The sequence below is a fragment of the Poeciliopsis prolifica genome, unplaced genomic scaffold (genome assembly GCF_027474105.1).
Source record: "Poeciliopsis prolifica strain line A6 unplaced genomic scaffold, Auburn_PproV2 SCAFFOLD022, whole genome shotgun sequence".
Taxonomy (NCBI): Eukaryota; Metazoa; Chordata; class Actinopteri; order Cyprinodontiformes; family Poeciliidae; genus Poeciliopsis; species Poeciliopsis prolifica.
The window spans coordinates 2,555,547-2,582,070 of NW_026562397.1; the positions used below are offsets into that span (position 1 = coordinate 2,555,547).

General features: G+C 39.8%; 1 protein-coding gene across 6 annotated transcripts in view; it reads left to right on the forward strand.

Annotated features, from left to right (window-relative positions):
* robo2 (roundabout, axon guidance receptor, homolog 2 (Drosophila)) overlaps window positions 1–26,524 on the forward strand; it is a 349,267-nt gene that overhangs the window by 318,688 nt on the left and 4,055 nt on the right. For 5 of the 6 annotated variants that reach the window (XM_055045287.1, XM_055045288.1, XM_055045291.1 and 2 more), the window contains 6 exons: window positions 9,451–9,610; window positions 11,041–11,304; window positions 12,711–12,925; window positions 21,346–21,504; window positions 22,227–22,493; window positions 25,151–25,333. In XM_055045287.1, coding sequence (XP_054901262.1) covers window positions 9,451–9,610; window positions 11,041–11,304; window positions 12,711–12,925; window positions 21,346–21,504; window positions 22,227–22,493; window positions 25,151–25,333 — 1,248 coding nt within the window. Of the gene's footprint in view, window positions 1–9,450; window positions 9,611–11,040; window positions 11,305–12,710; window positions 12,926–20,702; window positions 20,886–21,345; window positions 21,505–22,226; window positions 22,494–25,150; window positions 25,334–26,524 lie in introns of all 6 variants that reach the window. The other variant, XM_055045286.1, reaches the window with a different exon arrangement.

The following is a 26,524-nucleotide window of genomic DNA, read 5'->3' on the forward strand; positions in this document are numbered from 1 at the left end:
CCATCATGACCAAATTGATGCATAAAAATATTTATATGTGTGTGTTTGAAATTCACTAAACCTCCAACTTCATAGTTTTGTCGCACCAAATGCAGCACCGCTGACTGGTTTCTGGGGAACTTTAGTCACCCAAAGGGAGCAAAACTGAGCATTTCTGAGGTCTTTGTTTGGCTCTTAGCAGATCTGTGCTATTCACTCTGCATATGGCTCTTTACAACCTTACTCCTCGTAGTGCCAAGCTTTTTTTTCACAGAAAGAACGTAGCATCGTATGAGTTAGCAACAGATGTGAGCCAGAGGCGAAGATGTCGTCCAGCCAACTGGCAATAAATTTACACTTACTCAGGATGGACATAAACAAGCTAGCTAAGGTGTGTTAGTAGCTTGTTCCTGGTAGCCTGAACTTCAACTGCCTCAAGTCACAGAGCGCAATAAAGACGTCTGTGTGTGACTCAAACTTTTTATCCCAGTGAGAAACAGAAACTACAAAATTAAATAGTCACAACAACAGTTAACACCTGCAGGATTTCCCCCAGAAAACTCGCTAAGCCCGGTGGTTGGGTGCTAGGGCAGTCATTCATCCAGCGCCCCGTTGTGCTTTTGAGTTAATTTCTTTTTTTAAGCTGACAGAAAATGTGAAAATATCACTTCATAATTATGTGTTATTGAAAGATTGGGAGATTAATATCTGAACACCAATTATAAAGCCTTAAATACTCTGGGGGAAACCCTGGACCTGTGATTCACTTATTTCAGTCTATCTTACATTTTTTAAAATTATTTTAAGTCATTTTGAGACCTTAATTTTAGATACATGAATATAGACATTTCAAAGAAAAGCGTGTTTTACCACTGGTTGAATGGCTCTATGCCACACCTGATTGATACAAGAATTCATCCTAAAGAAGTCTCAGGCTGACTTTAAAATAACTTTCTATAATTCTCATGTAACTCAAATTTGATGAGAAACCACATTTGGGCTTTTCATTAGCTCTTAGCCAAAAAATACATATTTTTAAATATATTACTCTGTTTTGTTTTTTTATATAAAATATTGAAGTAAACAAGCTTTTTGATGATTGTCTAATTTACCGAGTTGTACATTAAGCGCAGTGATAAGGAACGTCTGTTAAGACTATCAGAGCACAAAGAAGTGGAAGCAGAACATGGCTGACAGGAGTCGAGGCAGAGGGAGTTTTCAGACAGAGTGGACTTTATCCACACGTGCACACGCAGACGCCATTAGAGATGCTTGGCTGGATAAAGTGGCAAAAATACCTCCCTTTTCCCTCATCCCCTAATGGTGGCCGACTACACTAAAACCCATGTTCAGAGAATTACAATGTCATTTATAGGACACCCAGGCAGCCCTCATGCCTGCCTCCCTTCCTCTCTCCTCTTTTATCTAGTTACAAGCCACTGCCTTAACTGCTCTCTAATTCAATGCTGTGCGCACAGTGAGGCAGAGTGAAGGATCTGAAGTGGTCGTGCCTTACAGGCAGATTCTTCCTATGGACGTCCAGCCTGTTTGGTGGGGGACTCCAGTCTGATTCTGGTCTGTATTATAATTGAGTCTGAATGAACAAAAGTGGCAAAAATATTTTAGGTTTAAAGACATTTTGGTAAAATGGAAAGTATCACTGGAAAAATAGCAAAAAATGATGAGTTGCATTCATATTAATAGCTTTTTTTCATTCATTAGAAAATAGTTCTGAAGCCCCAGCTACAACATTAGTAATATCTTTTAAAATCGTTTTTCTTCATTTGTGAAATAAACCTGCACCTACATGAGCTGCGCGATTCTAAACAAAAAAGCCGTGATACCTATGCCCCGCCAGAAGGTGGCAATAATAGTACCATCAACATTCAAACAAAGAAGATGCTCCAGGAGCATGGCAAAACTTGTCTTGTTTCCAGTGTTGGTCTGGTCATTTTTAACTTTAGGTTACATTTGAAACAGTGGGGACCAAATAAACATACAGTATGAAGAAAATTAAAAAGGCTTCAGTATCCTTGTGGTTTTCAGATACTGTTGGCTAATTCCCTTTCCGTTATTTGTTTGAAGTTTTTGTTGCTTTGTTTAAGACTTGCCCACTGTTTTCAAATGCAAAATGACCAAAACTACAAAGTGCATGGTTGGTGGACGAACATACACTTTGAAGTAAGATTGCAGCTATCTTCAAAGAAACATTTTAAAATGTAGCAATGTGTTGCTTCAAAATGCTGGGATGAGTTAGCAGAGGGACAAACTCACTTCAGAACCTTTTTTGTGGTATTGTGATATTGGGCATGCACAGTCTGGGTCTCTTTACCGTTGTTTATAATCATTTCTAAATATCTTCTCCGCAGATATTACTAAGTAATTCAAGTTTGTGGTTTAAAAAATATTTTCTCCAATATAAACTTGGAGATTAACTACAAACGCAACATCAAATCCAGATTTTGTAGGATGTCTGTGCGTGTGAATACAGCCTGGTGCAAAGTATAAAAACCAGTAAAATGAATAACTTATTTTATTTTACTGACTTGATTTTATTGTTTCCAAAATAAAAAAAGGGAATAAAACGTCTTAGTCAGCGGGCTGCAGAGATGCTGGCGCAATTTAATACCCAGAAAGAACATCTTTTATAATGTTTTTACTTTTATTGAATTGAATCCTGAAGGTTGTTGCAAACAAAAACAGACTCCTGTATTTTTCTGACAAATGGCTTTGAAATGCCTCCAGAGTTATGAAAGGATTAGAATATAAACAAGGACTAACAAGTTGCTTAGTGTTGCAGTGATTATTTTGGCTTGTACATTTAATTGAAAGCTTATGCTACCAACACAAGTTACTTAATTCAATCTAAATTGTATAGTAAAGTTTTAACTTTAGATACATTTCCACCAACGTTAAGTCAGCATTTGAAGGAGGAAGGTGTGTGTGTGTGTGTTGGGGGGGGGGAGAGGGGTTGGAGAAGGAGGAGTGTAAGTTATAGTGCTTCGCTCCCCCTCCAAGGAGATGGAAGGAATAATGAATGTCAGGGCTGAAGGAGGGAAGAAGGATGAAAAGGAACAGAAATAGAGCGGCTTTCATGACAGCGTGGATCTCCGCTGGGGACAGGAATCTGCTCATTAAAACCTTTCTTAGTGTAGAGGAGAAGAGGTAACCGGTGTTTTCTGGAGCTGTTAGAGACCCTGAAGACTCTGCTGACCCAAACACTCACCCAGCCTGCCTCTGAACATTCAGCCCAGGCTCACCTGAGGACCACGGTTGTGTTTGAGACGCTGAGTTCAGGCACTTCTTTTATATAAGGCACGTCTCCTCATTAGTTACTATGTATTTTATCAAAGCTAGTACACACACACACGGTGATATATATGTATATATATATATATATATATATATATATATAATATATATATATATATATATATATATATATATATATATATATATATATATATATATATATATATATATATATATATATATATATATATATATATATATATATATATATATATATATAAATTTCTTTTGTGATTGAAATTGAAAATTGTTGGAAGATCCAATCTTCAATTAATCAATGGAAGATTTCTTAAGACTGGAGCAAATACATGGAGATTTGACTGTTCCTCACTTTTCTTCATCTCACCTCATCGACTTTCTATAGGAGTTAGGTCAATGAACTGAGATAACTCGAAGGAAAACGAAACTGTCTTTTTAATCATGTCTCTTGAGTTTACCAAAGGCTTTGGACTATAAACTTGTTAAAAGACAGAAGATGTATTTTCAGTTTTCTGACAAAGTCCACCAGATTTGTTTATAGTTCTTGACAGCAGGAAGTTTACACATATTTACATTTGTAACATAACAAAAGATGTTTGTACTGTGCTGGCATCACTCCTAGATGAAATGTTAGGCTCTAGATGGCATCTAATCAAAGTAATAAAACTCAGGTGACCCTAATATGAGAGCCTAAAGATTTGCATAGATTCTGAGTCTCCCAGGACTTGACAACCAGCTTAAACAGAAGGCCACTGGACCTCTTCTCTTTGCTTCACTTTGAAAAACCTGTTGCCCTCCATGCTTGTGATGACGCTGAAGAGAAAGATGCAAAAACATCCAAAGAAGACACGGGGGGGAAAACTTCCTTCTTCTCAAAATGTAAACAAATTTTGCAGGATTTCTTTTCTGTCTTTGGAAAATGTGCCAAACGTTTTCCAACAAATCTCTTAGCATGAGCAGAAGATGAAGCAGAAGATCATGGAGGATGTAGTTTTCACAGAGGCACTGTAGTCCACTTCTTCCGATCCACTTCGCATTCAAACCACACCAGGGTTCGCTTCAACTGAGCAGAGACGTAGGTTTGTCGGCAGATCGAAGTTCACTTGTACATCCACACTCTTTCCCAAATGAAACTGACTTTCTAGGCAACCATACTAGAGTTTGATGAAAGCCAACTTAACCTGGCTGATGTGAACACTCTCTAAGTTGCAGTCAGAACAATCTCAGTAATAGGACTGTTAAGTCACTGATAGGGCCATCAAGGTTAAATGAGTCACTAGTGTGTAGAGCCAGTGACTCCCACTTCTGTAATCATAAGCTCTTTGTCTTTTTTCACCTCCCTTACCATCTGGACATGTTGGCAGAATAAACATAGGCTGAAAGTAATGGGGCACTCTGTCATATCATATTTATACCCTGAGGAGCCTGAAGTCATAGACGACCAAGTACCTAAAAGTGCTGATCAAGTTGAAAAAGTAAATTATAAAGATTGGTTTAAAAAAAAGTTTTTTTTTGGTTTTTTTTAATTGTTTCAGGGTTACATTATGTCGATGCTGCCAGATGTACCAATACGTTTCTGTTCATCTGGGATCTTTGCGACTGTGAAGTCTTTTGAGAATCTCCGTTCTGTGGCTTTTTCCTAAGCACTGAGGCACGCTGTGAAAACAAAGCTCAAGGCTGAGCAGCCCTGCAGTTAAAGCCCGGCAGTGCCCAGACCTTGGGTAAAAATACCCAAAGCTGGGTCTATGTTTAGCATCAGCTCCCCCTTTGAAGAGAGACCCAATTTTATCAAGACGTGAGTCTGCTGTGTAATTCCTGCACAGCTCCCGGCCGCACTGCGTATATTTCATATTCGGGTGAGCTGTTGCAATTTCAGTGCCAGACCATCTTTCCCTGGAAGAGGCTCATTTACAATATTGATGGCCGATCTTGTGTGGAGGGACTGAGGATGATTGAACAATCACGTCAGCTTACTATTTACTGGTAAAAGTCAAGTATCGCCCAGAGGCGCGATTAGAAAACCCAATTACTTTCAGACTATACTTACGCTGTGTTGCCACCTGCCTTGGGCTTACAGTTGTTTTTCTTTTATTACTTCCTTTCTGTATTAATCTCATTGTGACACAACTTCTGTCTTTCATGCCAGCATTCCCTCTTTTGCACCAAGCTTTTTATTGCCTACATTAACAAGTTTCATTTTGTAGTTGGCTAAGGAAAATAGAACAATTTTTAACGGCGACTTGTGTTCTTTTTGGATTTGACTAGCACTGTACACTGCTTTCTATTTGTTTGCCATCTGGCTTTTATGAAACCAGTTGAGAAATAGCGCCATGTTTCTGTTAGTTTCACAACAGTGCAGTTTTTTCTCTTTTAGTTGGCACTGCAAAACACAAAGCAAAGGCTGTGTCACGAAACACCCAACAGAGATTCCAAACAAGCAGCTTTGTGACTGGCTTCTGTAGGTACATTATTAGTGTTTCTTTACACAGTCTGTCTTGCTATTTCCACTTGGCATTTATATTGTACTATTTTCTAAAGACAAGTTAAAAATAAGTTTAAATTGTGTCTTAAGAAAATGTTTTGTTAACTCTCTGTACACATGATAATAATCACAACTACATCACATAATAATCACAATGTTATTGAGTGTGTAATTAATTGAACAAACATGCTCTTTGAGTGGTGACTGTCCTTAGAGATCAGTGAAATTTGGATCCTGGATAAATGATTTTAACTTTTAGATTTAAGAATTTTTGGATTCCTCAAATCAGTTGCTACCATCTATTGGCATTTTTTCCTTAATGCTTAAATAATCAATACAATGCTGAACATATGAAGCAAACAAGTTTTCAACTCACAAAAAGAACAAAAAGACTAGCTGTGATTAGGCTAATTAAAAAATGTTATTGAGTGTGTAATTAATTAATCACATTTTTATTTAAATCCAGATATCAACAAAATAAGTAACATTTCCAATTCATTTATGCCAAATTATTGAACAACTAGATATATGAACTCAACAGTAATATATAGTTTTTGGTTTCTAATTTGCCATTAGATTACTGATATATCACATTGGTGCAGAGTGATATTATACCAGTTCAGTTTCCAATATTTCAGGAACTCCTAATTATTTGTGGAACTTCTTTAGACATGTGGACTTACGTTGCGCTGGGGATGTCTGCTCTGCTGCAACATGTTTAGCGTTGAATAGTAGCTTAGACCTGAGTAGCTTTGTTAATAAGCTAACTTCTGTGATGAACCATCTTATCTTATTGCAGGCAGCATGAGCCACACTTTTTATTCTGTTGGTTTCATCTACTGCTTGCATCACATAATAAAACTTGGACAACATTTTTTTTTTTTTTTTTGATGTTATAAAATCTCTAATTATTCCAGTCAGCAGGCCAGAGCGGTGCTGCTGCTGGCGGACCTCCTAACTTTGGGCCTGGCAGCCTCACTGTTCGTCTTTACAGACTTTTTCCCCTCTTGCACTTAAAATGTCCTCTGATGAAACAAGTGAACCAAAGAGTTCAGGTTCTTTTTTTTGTTTTTCAGGTCATCCCTCGCAATCTTTCTCTAGAATTTCCCCAGCATTAAAGAAATAAAATATAATTTTCTATCGATTTGACTTGGAGAACCAAGTTACAGAAGTTGAATGTTGTGTTCAACTTGAGATAGGCCTAAATGATATTGCGATGGAAAATCCAGTACATACAAATAAAGTATTTTACATTTACAGATTTTGTTTTAAATTTTTCACATCTAATTTTTAGTATCATTTGAACTAAATACAATAGCAGACCAGAGGTTGAGGGGGGATTAATCCTCTTTGTTAAATCATGAGCAAAGGTTAGTTCAAGTTCACTGGCCACACCCGGTCCTGATTACAGCTTGACCTGTAGAATCAGAACAGAAACTTAAGAACAGACCACAATGTCAGGGTCAATGTCATTTTTACTGCTTTAAGGTTCCAGTCAACCACAGTGAGAGAAATTACCAAAAACAAAAAAAATGGAGTAAACATGCAACCTTCACAAATCTACTCCAAAATGAGTCCATAGTGACGTGAGCAGGTAAATTTGCTGGTAGTGTAAAGGTGTGAGTCTGCTTTGCTGCTTCAGAGCATCTCAGAACCTTGATGACCTTGAGAAGTTAAATTCTTCTTTCCACCAGAAAGAGAAGGATATCCAAACATCGCCACATATGGGTTCTGCAGCCAAAAGATGATCCAAATCAAACAGCAAGTCCATTACAGAATTTCACTGAATGTGCCCTAGTCAAAGTTCTTCAGATTAAGACCCCATCTTCAGAGAGATAACTTAGTTCTAAAAAATTTTCTTCGTCACTGATTCAGCAAATTGGGAGACCGGAAACAATTTTTTGAAAGATTTTTTAAACTTTCAGAATTCTGGTTTCATGTTTCCGTGTGGTCATGCGAGCCGCGTCTATTTCTAAACAACGACCTCAATCATTGAATCATTCGAAACATGGCGTTCTGTGGCACCATGATTGGCTTTGTGATGTGGTTTTTGTATCTTTCTGTGGCTGTGCGGCAGCGCCACCTGTTGGCCCGGTGTGTGGTGCCTGACATTTGTTTAACCGTTTACAAAACCACACGGCATTTATACAGGACCTGAGTTAAAATTAAATCTGCACAGAAGTTTCTCATAAGGAATTTTTACCTTTTAAAACATGAAATCGATATTTGAAAACTGCTTTTTGTATTTGCTGTGGTTAGCTTTGGTCTTTTGTTTGTTTATTTAACACTTGTTTTGTGTAACAAAAAGACAAAAACAGAGGTAACCTGTAGAAGAGTCTTGTTAAATTTCCCAGTTGATGCTTGTGGAAAATATTTACTGTAATCAGCCTCTATGACAAACAAACACTCTTTTTACCTAGTTAGCGCAACCAGTTTACATGTGCATAACTTTCACTAGGTTAAAGAAATATTAAAATTAAGTTTTTTCACTCTGAAAAATGTGATATCAACATTTTCACATTTTAAATATTTGAATATTTCAAATGTTCTTATGCATTTTTTCACATGCAAATGAAGGCCCTCAAGATTGTTATGAGATTCTGTTTATTAAAGGTGAGAGGGAGATAAATAGGTAGAATCAAAAGCAACATAAATTCTTCAACGGGGCTTCAAGTTAAAAACAAAATGACCATAACAGAAAACAAAGACATAAAAAGTAGTCATACAACTTAGAAAAGAACCAAGTTTTAAAAAGAAATAATGTAACTATGATTGATTGAATCTGTTAGATGGAATATAGAAAATCCCAGCACATAAAAATGCTCATAAACTGTAACATGCTATCATGGTAAACGACCCGCGGTACAGTTTAGCCTTTCGGAATCGTTTTATGCTGTGTACATATATTAACCTAAAACCAGATGCAAGATTAAAGTTGAATATCTTCCAAAGAAAATAAAAGCGTTGCTTGCGATGTGACCAAATCGTATAAAACTTGGTATTGACCTGGCTGGCAGATTTATAAAGATGGATGTGACAGTGGAGAATTTGGTGTTGGAGGGTTATGAGTGGAAATAGATGGGGTTAGCAGCTCTCCGGTGTAATAAAAGAAATGAAAGTAGTAATAGACTCTCAGTGAATTCCATTAGGGACACACTGACACTACACAAGCCATTCATTATAATGATGCTGTGAAGTGAGATATTTCATTGTGGGGACCCAAAGCCTGGTGTTAAAGGGGACACTGAGGGATGGGTGGAGCACAAAGGTCTGCCTCTGCTGCATTAACTGCCGTTCTCTTCTGTTTCTATGGAGATTTGAGGCTTTTCAGCCAATCAATCAATAGGAGCATGCTTTTCATCCTTCATCAGGCGGCCTTGAGCTTTTCTGTGTAAGCGGAGACGGGCAGAGAGCCCATTGAAATCTTGTGTTTGAAACTGTGTATGACTTTCCAGCGGTATGCTGAAAGTGAGTGCAAATGGATTTGTAATCTTAGCAGCATGTTTGCACCAAATTGAGTTGTTTTTTTTTTTATTTTTTTTTATTTTTTGTTTTTTTTTAGAATGCACACTTGCCACACAGCAAAAGCATCTACTGTTATTTACACTGCCACCTATTTGTCACGTTTCAATAGATTTTCTAATAAAATGTAATTTTCAGTGACCGTGTCGGTTAAATGAATGGTCTCCTTCATGCAGGTGGAAAAGGAGGAAAGAAGAAGAAAACCAAGGCTGGATCTAAACCTCCTAAAGCTAATGGCTCCAACTGGGCCAATGTTCCCCTGCCCCCTCCCCCGATTCACCCGCTACCCGGCACAGAGATGGACCTGTATCCCAACGAGCACCATGACGGAGGAGGGTAAGAGTGCGAACAGCGCCGGTAGATACAGAAAATATGTTTTCAGTTGACCGGAAAAAAAAGACAAAATAACACAAAAGCGTCTTTTTTAGGGTGAGTTTCATATCACAACCAAGCGTATGCATCGTGAATAATGACCAATTATTGCCGTTTATCTTAATGTATCCTAATTAGCGGCCATTTTAATTTCATTGCTCCATTTAGTTCGTATCAAAGCTACCAAGAGAGAATTTTCATTCATGCTTAATTTTGTCAGTGCCTTCTTTCTTTTCATAAGCAGAGCCAAAACGTTTCTGTGTTCAATAAAATGGCTCAATTCAGTTTATTTTTATAATGCCAATTCATAACAAATGCCATCGCGAGGCACTTTGCAGAAACACATTTTAATGTAAGATACTAAAATAGAGAAAAATAAATAGTAAACAATTGAGCATAGAGTCAGTAAATCAGAGCTTTTAACTACAAAGCATATGGCTTATTACTAATTTAAACCCTCATGTTTTAGCAACACGTTGCTCTTTGACCTTTTTCTAACATTTTCTTTCTGTAAAGCATCATTGCATACGCATACACTTCTGCAATTGTATCTTGAGCTGCAGTTGCACTACTTCTTATCTTCCCATCAATGTTGCAGAATTGAAACAGGACTAAACATAACATGAACGGTGTTTTGTTAAACAGACCTACTATCTCTAGGACGTTCTGTGCCTCTGTTGATGTGCTTGCGTTCTTGATAGCACGTTTATCGGGATCAAGGGTGAAAGAATTTACAGCAATGGTTAGCATAATGTCTCCTGACAATTCCTTGCTGAAATTGAAACAGATCTCTGTAACATGCCTGCATGATGACAGCACTGCACCATACATATTGAGGGTATACGAGTAAGACAGACAGCTGAAGGAAGCTGTTGCTTTTAGACGTTTAAATTAGTTCAAGTGTATCCAAGCACCTCAAACAGATTTCACTTTAAACTAACAGAAGCTAATTTAGCTGGTTCAGAGTGTCCCTCTTTTTGGTGCATGAGGTGCTGCGTCCTCTCACCTCCATTTCCAATCTGGGAGTCATCTGATTTAATAGGCTATCTGGCAAATGAAGAGTCTCCTCCACTGTAAATCTGAGGCTGCTTTTAATGGCAGCAGATTAAACCCGTTATGTCCTATGGCGTGTGCGCCGACAAATTTCTTTAATGAACATTTTTCTTTATGGCTTGTATTATTTCATCACGTATAAGCACAGCTATGAGGAAATGAAGCCTGGCAAGCACTATAATTTCACTCTAGTCAGTCGTATAACAAACTCCTTCTTAACTTGGACAAGGTCACAGAGGTTCATGTTTGTGCAGAGATTGTTCTCTTGTAATTAGAAAATGCTCTTCGTGTATTTTTAAAATACAAATCTCTTGGCTGGGTGATTTCCATTCTCACCACAGGTATGAGAATGACACGTGGGGCCCACCCATGCCTGTGCAGACGTACCTTCATCAAGGCATGGAAGATGAGCTGGAAGAAGAGGAGGAAAGGGTTCCCACGCCACCCATCCGAGGAGTGGCCTCCTCTCCGGCTGCCGTCTCTTTTGGACAGCAGTCCACAGCCACCCTCACCCCGTCTCCCCGGGATGAGATGCAGCCCATGCTCCAGGCCCACCTGGATGAGCTGACCAGAGCATACCAGCTGGACATGGCTAAACAGACATGGTACATTTGTATGCACTGACCTACTGTACTGTGCTGAATTGATGTCATCAAATGTTTTCCAGATTCACTCTGTGGACTTTGTTTTTTCTAATTTTCCTAAAAAGACCATCTTGTAAAAAGGTTACAAAGGTCACAAGATGGCCTTGTAACAAGGTTACCTGGTAACCTTGTAAAAAGGTTACAAGATGGTCTTAGTCATTTGAAGTAAAAAACAAAATATAATAAATGTTGCGACATACTTTTTATATTAGCCTACAAATCTCTTTGTCTAGCTAGCTAGTTGGCTAGCTGCCTAAGTTATCACAATATGACCCTCATGTAGATCATTTATTTAGCATTTGAGGATAATTTATCTAAAAACAAAATTTAAAAATGTTAGTAAGATTTTGTTTTAGGAAGGATAAAGTCCTTGATGCAACTACCTAACATTATAGCCACTTTGCCAGCTTTCTAGATAACTCATTCAGATGTAACATCTGAAAATAAGTTTGAGTATTATGATTTAGCTCTATTTTGGAGAAAATAAAGTCTTGGACTTTATTTGTATGAACTAACAGGATCCCAGTGAGTTAGCTAACTGGCTAGTGAATGTATTTAGATAACCATGTGGTATTTTTTGGCAATTGCAACAGGTCATTTACTTTCAAAATGTGTCGTGCAGATTGTGATTGCTTGTTTTTGTAAGTTTTATTCTTGCTCTGCTGTTTTTCCACACATGAACTCCGTGTGCCATGGATACAAACCCATTAATCATTCAACTTTAATAGGCCCTTGCTACTACTCCAAGCAACAACTACATTTTGCTTACTCCAACAGACACAATTTCATGCCCATGGTAGTTTACTTCCCCTACACACATACATTCTGCATTCCATTGTTGTTGTGCTCATGCAAGTCAGATGAAGGCCATGCTTCATTCTGTCATCGACGCCGAGAGAACCAGAGGCTGGCATTCATTCATTATCGTGAAGCGGGCTGTGATGTGGGGGTTGGGAGAATCAGGGATGCCTTGTCAGGAAGAAGATGTCATGTTACCCAGTAATGACTATGTTGGTTAGAGAGCATCTCTGACAACACCAGAGGGCCAGTAATTACAACCAATTCCCACTGCAAACCGCGTCAAACACTTTGCACTCCCTCTAACAAACGCGGCTGTCAGCCACTAAGGTGACAGCCATGTGTCGACAGGCCCCCGAGAAGGATGCCTTCGTCTCATCCACGCATGCAACCACCAGGTCATTGTACTAGCATGCAAGCTGAACTTTGGAGTTAGCGGATTTGTCTAAAGTCGATGTTGATGTGAGGCAAGCCTTGAACAATCCCTCTACGTCTCACTTTTTGCACCAGAATTGCAGAATTTTTGGACTCCGCTATATTCACCTAATATATGAAGTTTCCGTTCTCAGGCACATGCAGGGAGGCTCTCTTCCTCCCCTGGCACCAGCTCCGCCAGTGGGCTATGTGTCGAGCACAATGGTTTCCGACCTGGAGACTGACCTGCAAGACGAGGAGGAGGAAGAGGAAGACGAGGACGAGGATGAGGGCTACGGAGCCAGGCATCCCCGTGGTATTGAGCACACACCAGGGTCCAGCATGGACAACCTGGACAGCTCTTTAACAGGTAGGTTGGTTACCATCAGAAAATATTGTTTTTGATTGGGCCCACATTATTAATTAGGAAGAATATTTTTGCATTTTAATGTCATTATAACTTGTTCTACAGTCCTGCCGTTGGTCTTTCTTGAGTCATTTTTTATTTTTTTTTACATAAATTTGCTTACTGGTGTAGCCCTGTCCAATTTTTAAGGACTTCTGGCGGCCTGTTGGGAATTACAATTATTATTTCTAAAATAGAGATAAGAAAGTCCATGAATTTTAAAGAGGATAGTGAGAAGGGATGTGACCGGAAGGGGAAGACTGGGGTGGGTGGGTGGGTGGGGGGTGGACATGATTTAACTGGCACCCGAGTCCAGAGCCAGCGCCACCCGTATCTCCCCAATGAAATTTCAAATAAATTTCATGTGCAGCATATTTGATTCCAGACCAGCATCACCATTTTTTACAATTCAGTGAAAACTTTCACAGCTCTCTGCCGGGGATGGATTGAGGGGGAGAGGTGGATGAAGGGTACATCACTGCAGATCCAGGTTCTGGTCTGCTGGCTGGGTTCAGACAGAAGGTCACCATCCTCCACTGATGGATAGCCCTGTTCCACTAGAAGGGGGCGCTAAAGAGCTCAATGGAGCTAATAAAGAAACTGGAAGGAAACAAAATGAAATGATCAGTTCAGACGCATCTTTATGTGCTGCTTTTACACATATGGTGCGACTTTCATTGTAATGGAACTAGAATGATGAGAAACAAAGAGCACCATTTCAGTTAAATTTATTATTTAAAGGGCTATTCTTCTGAATTTAAATTACATTTTTACAGCATCGCCTGTCAAACTTCATGGATGGACTGGGGCAAAATGATTGAAAGCATCATATGGTTCACAGCAAGGTGGATTATGAAGCAGAGCATGCTTCCAGTCAATTGTGTCATTATTTGATAAATGTATTATAATGTAGATAGATAGATAGGTAGGTAGGTAGGTAGGTAGGTAGGTAGGTAGGTAGGTAGGTAGGTAGGTAGGTAGGTAGGTAGGTAGGTAGGTAGGTAGGTAGGTAGGTAGGTAGGTAGGTAGGTAGGTAGGTAGGTAGGTAGGTAGGTAGGTAGGTAGGTAGGTAGGTAGGTAGGTAGGTAGGTAGGTAGGTAGGTAGGTAGGTAGGTAGGTAGGTAGGTAGGTAGGTAGGTAGGTAGGTAGGTAGGTAGGTAGGTAGGTAGGTAGGTAGGTAGGTAGGTAGGTAGGTAGTAGGTAGGTAGGTAGGTAGGTAGGTAGGTAGGTAGGTAGGTAGGTAGGTAGGTAGGTAGGTAGGTAGGTAGGTAGGTAGGTAGGTAGGTAGGTAGGTAGGTAGGTAGGTAGGTAGGTAGGTAGGTAGGTAGGTAGTAGGTAGGTAGGTAGGTAGGTAGGTAGGTAGGTAGGTAGGTAGGTAGGTAGGTAGGTAGGTAGGTAGGTAGGTAGGTAGGTAGGTAGGTAGGTAGGTAGGGAGGTAGGTAGGTAGGTAGGTAGGTAGGTAGGTAGGTAGGTAGGTAGGTAGGTAGGTAGGTAGGTAGGTAGGTAGGTAGGTAGGTAGGTAGGTAGGTAGGTAGGTCTATCTGCCTTATATTTTGTCTAAATCAGCATTGCTCAAACAGCAGCCTCCATGTATTAGCCTTTGAAATGTTCAAAGGCTAATACATGGCTATCCCAGTATTTTTAAATGTGATGGAGATTAAAAACTGAAATGGAAATGTTGACCCAACCAATCAGAGCCAGGAGGAGGGTCTTAGCACTGTCCATGTGCAAATTGTGGAGAAACAACTTAATGCTACAGAAAAACTCTTTATCTGTCATCATCAGTGGTCATCCTAACTAACCTTAACATTCACTGCAGACTGCTTAGCTGTAGCGCAGCAGAGAGCAAAGGGGAGGTGGTGAACAGAGTGTGCACAAGGGTGATTTAAAGTGCTAATACCCTTTTGTGCACTGCTCACACCTTCCCCCATGCTCTCTGCTATGCCACAACTGCAGTGAATGCTAATGCTAGTTAGCAATGCCATGGATGATGGACGATAAACAGATTTCCTGGATTGAGTTGTTTCTCCAAATTTAGCACATGAAAGAGCATGTACACAAACTGACTGACAACACTAAGACCCTCCTCATGGTTCTGATTGGTTGTTTCTGACCAATTCTATCTGCAGATAGCAGTAGGACCACAGGAAGGAGGCTCATTGTTTCACACTGTCTGTCTAACGGTTTCCTATCACAGATTTAACAAATATGTAAAAAATAAACATGTTGTTTATAAAAGTCACATATTACAGTTTTAAAGGTTATTGTCGCGCATGTTCCTCTCACATAAATAAACTCAAACTTAATTCCACCCTGATCAATTGAAATGGGCAGAGCAGAAATAGCAGGCCTGAATGCTAAAACGTGACTTTCCAGCAGATGATGGAACAGCGTGTTTGTTTTGACATATGCTGCTGCAGTGACTGCGCTCAAATGTGCAGCATTTCTTCTATCCTGTATTGCTATGAAGACAGCGATATTTCTCCTTATCTCCCCACTCATGTGCTTCTGAGCCCATCGGTCCCGGCTCCAGGGTGAGCAGAAAGGAGAGAGGACATATAGGAGAAGACCGCCGAGATTTATCGCGGCCGCCGTTTTGATGCTCGACGAGCGAGGGAGGCTCCTGTCTGGTGTTGCTTGATAGATTTGACATTGTTTCAGAAATATGAAAATAGTTCTGTTTTCATAATGTTACACCGAAGGCTAGTAAATCAAGTGTCCTCACTGAAGCTTTGGAAAATATCCTCCATCTCCTCAGGGGTTTTTTGTCTTTCTTTCTTTTTTTTTTTTTCCTCAAGCAGCGTTTCTGCTCAGAGCACATGTTTTTACTGCGCTCTGAGCTCACAGAGCCTGTCTTTAGCTGATCAATGTAAGTCCTCAAGTTGTTTTGGGTATTGGAGAAGCATTTCTTTCTTAAGCCAGTGAGATAAAAGGTATTACTTGGTTTTTGTACAGGTCGTGTAACGTACTAGTTATAAAACTGGGGAGACTGTTGTGGGCGATTATGTTTCCACAAAGCCCCGCCAGAAGCAGCGTCCCTTCACTGGACTGCAGGTAGAGACGGCTGTTCGTCAGAGGGAATCATTTTCCCTCTTAACGACATGCAGATTACGGTTTCCATCGTCATAAATCAGTTTTAGAGGCAGGAGGGACATGGCCAGAGTTTTACTGCCCCTAAACCATCCAGTGTTTACTGGCCTTTCTCTGTCGGTGCATGGAGCGCGTAAGGAGTCGGCTGACCTTTTTTTTTTATATATATATTTTTTTAAGAGAGAGAGAGAGAGGACATTTCAGCCCATTGCTCTCATTTGAGATATAATAAAATGACAGATAATAAAAACTGGGGTTTGAGACATTAACGGCGACTAAATGCACGTCCGTTACAATCCCTGTGACCTTTTCCATCTAAGGTGATATGTGTATTTAAAACTGTAACAACCTGGTAGTTTAGGCACCATCAAATGGTTGCCACGGGAGATTCAAGGAAACATGTATAGACATTCTCAAACGTGCATGAAAGGAGTCAAACCAACACCATTGGAGCAGTATGTGTTTGAAGGACACAAGAGGGATTAGCATTATGTTATAAAACATGATGTAAACTCCAAACACTCAAAGATTTTCTGTCAATTTTCATTGTGAACTGAGCAGAGCCAAAATCTCACGTTTCTTCTGGCGAAGCCAGTATTATATTGACTTTAATGTATGCATGAATGAGATGCAGAGAAATTTTATCCTTTTGCTTTTTTAGGTACCCTTCTCTTGACTGATACCTTTGGCATAGGAGGTTTTGACACTTCAAATTGCCTCTCTGCAAATTAATATTTTGTCTCCTTTAGACAAAGAATGCAAAGTCAGGAAAAGCCTACTAGCACAGCTGAGCCAAAAATATGTTGTTGTTTTTTTTTTCTATCTCAAGGTATAACCCTCTAAAATCACCTTGGCCTCAAATCTTTCCACAGTGGCAATTTGACAGAGCCGAGTAGATTTCCTACCTCGAAGAGTAAAGAGTAAGCGTAATGGAAGTCAGATGTAATTAAACTGGAATGATCACAGTTTGATTGGCCTGATGTTTCAGAGATTAGAAGAGGTTTTCTTCTGTAGAGTGGATGTAAGTGTGGCTGAAAAGTTGCTCTGTGATGTGATTTGCTGAGGCAGTGCTCCCTTAGTAGAGCTGGAGGACTTGGAAGCCTCAGTGCTTTGGCTGGCACTGCCAATACTTCATTATCCTCTCTATTCTTTGTGGGAGGATTGGGCCCAGTGGAATTTCTGTCTTTCTTTCTTAGAGAAAAAACACTCTTAAGAAAGAAATTCAAAGAAAATAGAGAGAGGATAGACGGAGTGCTCGAAGCGGTTACTCCCTCCGATTTCAGTCGCGGCTGCACAAAAAAAGAGAAATGGGTCATGTCAGTAGATGCACAACCTTTTGCGAGCCTCTGCAGAAGTCTCCCAATAATTCTGAGTGAATTTTTCTGCAATCAAAGTGGAAAGCTGTTGCAACTTTTGCTGCCGAAAGTGCAATTCCCCAAAGTCACATCCAGCGAAGTAGCAGCCGTCTCTTTTTAAAGGAAGGGGGCCTGCAGATGAGGGGGGGAGTTGGAAAACTTTGAGGGGGGATTTCCCCAGCGTGTCTGGATACATAAACCACAGTCATAATTTTCTGCCCAATTTCAGAAGTGTTACATGTTATTTCAAAGGCCAGTACAATCCAGGGGAGCAAGAGGCTTTGGATTGTTGTGTGAGTCGCGTTCGCTTCAGCGTCCGTCTGCTGCCACTTTTGTGAGATTTCTGTCATACTGACCTTTTAATTGGTCCAACAATCGTCCCAGTTGCTGCCTCGGCCACCTTTACCCTGGAACCATCCCGGTTCTGTTAAAGCAGCCTGTTCCGTGGCGTTGCGGTGTGTGAGGAAAGAGATGGGAGTGTGTGAGCTGAGCTCTTTGGGTCTGTGCCACTCAAGCAAAGTCTGCCAAACCATTTCCACTGAAAGCTGTCACATTAGCCGACTGTTCTCCGTGTTTCTGCCCGCCAAAGTGCCATATTTTTATTGGCAGACAGATACTTTTATATTTAAAGTTGCTGGCCCAGCTTTTTATGTGTATGGGAGGAGAAAATCAAGGCACAAAGAAATACAGTAGGATGCGTGTAATCCAGCGGTCATGAGTTGGACCCTGTATATACATCTTCCCTGTGTGCCTTTTTGACCCGGTTTGACTAGATGTAAAACTTTTTGCCAAGTACTGATTAAATCCATGTTTGTTTAGTTTTTGTGGGGTTAATTGTGATGGCTGAACACCCAGGGGGATTACTTGGACAGAGCGGTTATTGATGTCATGAGTTCTGCTTTAAACCATCAAAAGTTTTGTCCTGGATTAATGCCAATCAGGTTGCGTTGCCCAAAGCCTCCATAATGGTCTGACTGTGGACTCCCTGCTCCCACTGTTGACTGTAGCTGTGGTGTGAACTGAGATGTGTCTTCATCCCTTAACTTTGGGTTGGTTTTGTTTTATATTATTTTATTTCAACCTTCATTTTGCCAGGATGGAAGCCAATCTTCTGAGGTTATAGTTTTACGAATAAGGAAATGCTTCTAACACATCAGCATCAAATGATTGTCAGCCGCAGGACTTAGAAACGAATATTTAAACTGCTGAATCCACAGACTGGTCATATCAAAACTTTTTTTTCTTATTAATATTACTACTTCTGCCAATGGTATAGCTTTTTTTATATTATAACTTTATTTTTGTACATTTAAAAAACTATTTCTCTTGGTCTGGCTCTAATACTCCATCATATTTGCATTACTAACCAATGCTTCCATTTTTTTCCCACACTTGCCTCCTCCTCCATCAGCTCTGTACACCAGTGTTCCTGTACAGACTATTTCTTCTAGTGGTTTGAACAGTAAGCCTGTTGATTCATTTGAACACCGCTGCCACCTAGTGACCGGAGGCTTGTTTATAAAGACAAAGACAAGAAAGACAATAATAAAGTCTCCCTGCATCACACTAGAGCTCAAAACATTTTCTGTAAAGACAGTCTTTGTAGTAAAAATATTCTTTGTTTATCCATGTGACATATTCCTTTTACATAAAGTCTTTTTGTCAGCAAAACAAAAGCCAGTCTGTATCCATATATGAAAATGCTTCCTGTTTTAAGGTGGCTAACTCCAAATACTCATTTGCTTCTTTGTTTTTTTTTAAGTGCCTTTTAAAATTCATTGTCTTATCTGGAAACTAAATTGATGCAAAACAACATTTTATAGTTTTAATATTTTTAGTTTTTGTAGCTGCAAAATATATCAACCATTTAAAGTACATTTCAGAAATCGAAATAATAAATTTTTATATATATGCCGCTTCTCAAAATATTCCCGCTGCTCAACCACGGGTGGCTCTGCATTTTTAAGCAGCAGGATGAAACTCTCCTCTTACCACCAGGTGTTTCTTTCTATCCAGCGTTCAGTGAGACGTCACCTGAGGCGCTTGTGAAGCTCCACACAGGTGCTCACATTGTTCTTTATTAAAAGAAGTTCACAATCAGTTGATGACAGTCCCGCTGCTTCACTGTGTGCATTCCTTTGTGAGCGTGTGTGTTTTGTTGGTTTGTGACTGTAATAGTTGAAAGAGGGCAGGCCAGAACAAAATGACTTCACAACATTTTTTCTTTTACAAGAACAGAAACGACCTGCGGCAGAAACAAAGTGATTAAATGCAGTGATTTAAATATTATTTTTCTAAGATCACTCAGTAGCATTATGCATCTGTATGTTCGTAGATCTAATATTAACATACACCAATTTTGGGTATATATACATATATATTATTATTACTATTTAACTTTTAAAAATATTGGAATAGTATGTAACCAAAAACCACCCAGTGTCTGTCAGTAGAGGTGTCAGCGTCACACCTCTACTGATTGTATCATCAAAATATGTGATACTGCATATTTTGGTATTGATTCAGTAACAAGTAAATACAGATACCGCAGTGTTGTAGAACTCCAGGTCGGTCTTAGTCTTGAGACCATTTTTTGATGGTCTCGGTAACGTCTCGGTCTTGGGTGCTGAGAACTTGGATTTATGGTTTTCTGAAGTAAACGAAACACAAATAATGTCAATTTGAGAGCAAACTGAAATAAAATGGGTTTTTTTTTAAGGTACAGTTGAGACACTAAACCACAAAAATAAGCTACAATTTCAAGAGGGAATCTGAAACTAAAGAATCAATCTTACGATGCCAGCATTGTTCTGATACTGATACTGACATGATATTGATGTTATGAATGTTTTGAATCCATCTTCTCACTTTTACCTGTCGGTTTCTGGAACAATGAACCAGATGAAGAAGAGCAGAAGGCAGACTTTATGTACAATCAAAGGCTTAAATGAGGAAAACTGAAATTCACTTAGCAAAGTCTAGAATTTAGAGCAGAAGGAACTGACAACGAATGAATGAAGCTGCTCCATTAATCAGGGGTGCTTAATGGAACAATCAGATTGATTGATTTAGATGGAGAGGGAATAAAAAAATCACAATTACTAAATGGAACATAATTCAAGAATGACTCAAGAAAACAGAAAATCTCAAGATAAAATGAGTGATAGGAACCAGAATACCAAAAGTATGATCCATAAGAACCAAGAACTCAAACAGTCTTAAGATCCAGGACAAGACTGCCTTATGCTATGATGAACTCCCCAAACAGTCTTACTGAAAGCTGTGGTGTCCCACAGGGTCCATGGTGAATGGGTGGGGCTCGGCCTCGGAGGATGAGCGTAATTTTTCCAGCCATAGATCCAGTCTGGGCAGTTCTTCCGATGGCTCCATCTTTACCCACTGCAGCTTTGCCCAGGCCCTTGTGGCTGCTGCAGACAAGGCAGGCTACCGCCTTGAGGGAACCAGCCTCAGCAAGAGAGGTTGGTTTGTGGAAACCGGATACCCACTGCTGCAGTAGAGCCGCTCTCCTCTAATAATTCCCTCTGTCATCAGCTGGCTGATGGTTTCTGCCTTCATGTTTTCTTGGCCTTTCTGCTTTTTTTGGAATCTGCACAAAGACTGTGCATGGCCCTCCTCTTGATTCTCCTTTTTGGGTTGTATAAGTAAAACATGGGAGACCAGTTAAATTTGCAAGCTTTTACTCTTTTTGTTCTCTCTCTCTCAGTCCTTCACTTGTGAATGAATGAAAACCGTTTTCTTCAAACCGTTTTGCCAAAGTCAGTTGATGTCATGTGTCTTTAATGGTATCACTTCCATCTCTGCTCTCTGGGTGGCGGCTCCTCAGGGCTTTATTAACCAGGAAGCTTTTTGGTTTATGGAATCTGTTTTTTTAATGCGCTATGAGTATAAATTTGAATTGACTGATTTGTTGGTTTGCAGGTAAAGGCTTGTCCCACAGGCCCCGTCCCAGCAGTCCATTTTCAACAGATGGCAGCACAGTTGGCACACACAGCCTGGGCCACCAGAGGGCCACCAGGCCCACCCGCAAACCACGAAGTCAAGGCACAACACCTCACCGGAGAGACACTGGTGCAGACGGTGAGGCCAACACGGCGGAAACATAATGCAGTTGGTTCAGTAAAAATTTTTTTTAAAACATCTGTAACATTTTAAAACATTTAAGATCTAACTCATCATATAAATTAGTGTTCAGCTCTTGCATTGTTTACAACATTCCATTCAAAGATATCCATATCCCTTGAATAACATCAATATTTTATATTCAGTTGCAGACTAACGTGTTACTTTTTATTTTTTTTACTTTAATTTTTTATATTTTATAGAAAATATATCTGAAAAGTATGGCATCCAGTCAGCCTCCTGGGTTAAACAAATTTGAAAACTATTTTTCACTCCAGTTGTTTGGGCGTATGTCTACACCAGCTCTGCTCACCTAAATGCTGAAGTGTTTGCTCATTTTTCTGAGTGAAGTTCTTCAGTTTCAGCCATTATGGACAGAGAGCATTAATGCCAATCTTTTAGTCTTTTCACAGATTCCCATCTAGATCTGTACTTTGATGATTTTACTTACCATGACCTCTGAAAATATTTTCCACAGTGTAGCGCTGACAGGATGGTGTCCAATCTTAGTTTTCTGTCACTTATAGGGTTTAATATTTGTACATCCTTCTTTCAATGAAGAATTCTGAACTGCTTGTCTTGATTTATCTCATAAAATCCCAATTTGATACACGTGCTAAAAAGGCAAAAGGTTTGCATGTCAGTTAATCTGATTCACCATGTGGTTTTTCTTTACAAAGACCTACCTCCCCCCCCTGAGCCTCCTCCCTGTCAGGGCCAGAGCCGCATCCAAGGGACCCGCAGTGTAAACAACATGGCACCACCCACAGACAGGAAGGCTTCGTCTCTGGAGCGCACGCCCATGTCAGGACCGCTCTGTGGGCCAGACGACATGAAGAGCTCTATTGACAGACAGATGCGAGCCTCTCTGGAACATCACCGCCAGGCCCAGGATCGACTGGGCTCCATGGACCGGACGGACGATGCCCGCAGGTGCCACAAATCAGGTACAGACGAAACCAAGACCGTCTCCAAACTCCACTCCAACTTTTAACAGTAACATAAAGTGAACTTGTGAAGTTATGATGTTTAAAGCTGCAGCGCTTCAGTGTCAAACAGACATCATATTAGATAATTCAGGTATTAGATAAGGCTGGCCTATAAATTGATTTTATCAATCAAATTTTTGGTTTTGAAGATTTCCTGTTTGGATGCCCACCCCCACGGTCGCCATCTTGTTCTGCTATTTTTTTTTAACTGGACATTGAATTTGGGTCAACTCTCTGACGGAATACTGGGGCCAGGATAGAATATGTTTGTTTTGTTTTGTTTTTTTATTATGAAAATAAACTCATATTATTAGAAGAATACACATATACGACTGCTAATGTAATAATAGTGGAATTTTTTCTTTAAATAGTACAAATGACATTAGCAGAATAAAGTTGGAATCTATTAACAAAAAATTCATAACAAAAAATGTAAATTATAAATATTGAGGGTCTTATGAAGTTATACTTTGGTGTGTTTTACAGATGATTAATACTGAATGAAATACTCACCTGTTAGCATCGACTTGATATCAATAGCAGAGCTTTAAAACAAACTGAGTTAGTTATGTCAAATCTTTTTTCTCATTAAAAACTTGTTTTCTTGCAATTTCTTCCATGTGACATTGTGTCTTTTTTTACTAATATTATGACCAGGTTTTCGTAATTAGACAAAAATTATCTTCGCATCGCCCTTATTTCCCTTCTTACAGCCCAGGATGGGGATGATTGAAATAAAAGCTGCCTTTTGAAAATGTTTTCTGTCATTTCTTTTTTCAAAAGAGAAAGAGAGCAGAAAAAAAACATTTACATCGGCTCTGGTCGGAAAAAGTATGAGATTTTAGTTTTTAGCCATATTGATCAGCAATATTTTTAGCTGAAGATAAAATTGATAATTTCATTTTTAATAGTTGAAGCCCTGTCATGGACTGAAATTATAACAATTGGATGTCCACATATTAGGAAAAATAGAAAATACATTGTCTATTCACCTCAGATAAATCTGGAATGTAGAAAGAGGAACCAGGATATGTTCCAGTGAAACCAAGAAAAGAACAAAGACAGTGCGGTGTGGGCGCAGCTGTGCGGCGATTGCAGGGTGTTTGTTCTAGTAGTTCTTGTGTTAAATGGAGCTTCCATGCCGCTTCGAGACTGAGCGAGCAGATTGCGCCGTCTGCCACTTTATCTGCTTTCCAGGATTCTCCCCCGTCTCCCTCCGCCCCACCCGCCCTGTTGCCCCTGAAACTGTTGCCAGTGACGGCCCGCTCCGCTCCAAGTGACGTAGCAGGGCGTAGCAGCCGATAGACGGACCGTAATGGCCGCCGCTCTGGGCCCCATCTGTGTGTGTGAGTGTGTGTGTGTGATCGTTAGCGCTGCCCGGTTCTGCTGGTGCCAGAGATTTTTTTGTTAAACTGTTAGGTGTAAGACAACAACACGGGCCACAGTCAGCGAGGGTCCTGACTGATGTTCAGGAGAATCATCGGAGGTCAGGGCGGGCTCCATTACAGTCATTAGCAGAACAGTGGGAAGCAGTTTGATGAGATTTCACGTGATGATAGAGACTGCTGAGGAGGGTTAATGTTCAGCTGCCCTGCAGTGGGAGGGGGGAGGAGTGGTTCCAACCAGTGGACCCTCTATTGTTGTTCCCCACGATAAGTCTGGTGACTGGGAGGGGAGGTCGAGGGTCATCCCTGTAGCACGCCCTGGCATTGCTTGCTGGCACTGCCACTCTGCAGATGTCAGCTTCTGATGGGGGGCTTTTTTGTTTTTTCTTTTGAAATGCGTCATGTAGCTGTGAAACATTTCCAGTTTGAGGGAAAGTATCGACCACATCAGTGTTTTCCTGCGTTGACATTTTGCAAATTCATTTGTCCACACATACAAAAATGTTACTTTTGTCTATTAATTAAATCTGTTCAGTTTGAAAAAATATTTCATTTATGCCAAAGGGAAATGTCTTCACTTACATCATCCAACTATCTTCAGATGGTTGTTGTGGATGGTGATGCTCTTCTGCAGCAGTCAGTTTTGCAACGACTCTATAAAAGCCTCTGACTGAAGGCTGTTGACAGTAATGATAGATCAACATCTGAATTTCGGGTCTAAGATGATATTTCACTGTAATATTACTAGAATGCTCTGATAATCCACTTCATTTGCTCCACTTTAAATATAAACCTAAGATTAAGAAGGATGAAAGATGGTTTCAACTTCCTCCTTCTCCCATAAATCTCCTCTGGGGTTTTATTTGAGCTTTCGGCATGCCAATCATCTGCTCCCAGTTGTAAAAATAGCAATATGTTGCCACGGTTGCACATGACAACTTTTATGTGCAAATATTTTAAAAAAAGAAAAGTAAGACCAGCATCCACAGCCAGAGGGAATAATTGTCCAAACATGCAACGCCTCGACTAAAAAACGAACTGAAATGTAAAATAAGAACAAGTCAGAACTAACTGAGTGACTTCAGCACAATTCTATAGATACACAGACATAGATACGTTCTAGGTCACTCTAATGTGTCTGTGATAAATTAATTACTGACAAGTTTGATGCAAAGTGAAAAAACATAAGAGAACTTGAAAACCCTGAAATGTCTGCATTTTGTTTTTCAGAGGATGGGTGTGTCCCATACAGCAAGCCGTCCTTCCCCTCTCCCGGTGGTCACAGTTCCTCTGGGACGGCCTCCTCCAAGGGGTCAACGGGGCCACGCAAGACCGACGGGCCGCGGCAACCACAACAGTGGACGGCTACGGAGCATGCCGAATTTCTGGGGGCCAACGGACATGGAGAGTTATGTAAGGACTCGTCTTTTCTGACTTTACAAAAAACTGAAAAACGAAAAATCTAAATGTTTTTTTTTTTATGAGGATAAAGTCACTGGCTTGGATACTACGTGTTAAACATATATGGCAGTAGTTCTAAAACTCCTGCACAGCCATTCACTTTTGGAATATAATCGGAATATCTTTTATTGTCCCACAAAGGGCAACTTTCTGTGGCAACAGTCAATATAAGAATCACAAAAACACAATAAAAAATAAACTTCTGTACAGTAAGGACAACATTTCAACATAAATACCATGCGGTCATACCTATAAGTTAAATGTATAATAAAGATTTGGCTCATTTAAACATGTACAAAATGTTAATAATGCAGTGATCCCCACAGCATGCTGCTGCCACTACCAGATGTTTTCTCTGACACCCTTTGTTTAAAAACCTTTTTGACTTTCGCTGAACTGCTGTTTTCATAGATTAAGGCCTAGTCAATGCATAGGCCTGTCTGGGAAGACAGATTCATTTTTATGTGTTTTAACGTTTCATCCACATGAAAACTGAGTTTAATGTAACTACAAACTGTTATTTACGTAAAACATAACTATTATTTGAGAAAACTCTGTATATATGTTTATATGCATGTGAACATGGGAGAACTGAGATTTAGAGTCCCGCGCATTGCAGACTATCCACAAACTTGCTTTGACACAATTTCCAATCGACGTTGTCTTCTGCATTTAACAACTTTATATTCCAATATGCTATTTAAAAGTAGTTCAACCTATATATCCATCCACAAAAATCAACCCCCAGCCGCCATCTTTAATTCCTCACAGGAAGTTATGATTGTTTTGAAGCAATCTGATTGGCTGACATGGGTTTTAGCTTTGTGCTACACTGCCCCCTGTAGGTGTGCCATGTTTACATTAACGCTCAGAGGCGGTTTGTGTTTCTCCATGTGGATGAAAACTTTTCTGAAAACGATCCAGAGTGTAGGATGTATGTTTTATTAGTCGATGTGGAGGAGGGAATCATTTTTGCAAAGTCCTGGTGACGTCTGTACGATGTTTTTATAACACACAAGTGAAACGTATTAATCTTTGTAGCAATAAATTGTTTCAGAACTTGCCAAAATGGGGAAACATTCAACAAATATGAAAACCTTTGCTCTGCAAATATGTGCATCAAAGCTTTTGAGGCATTTGTTT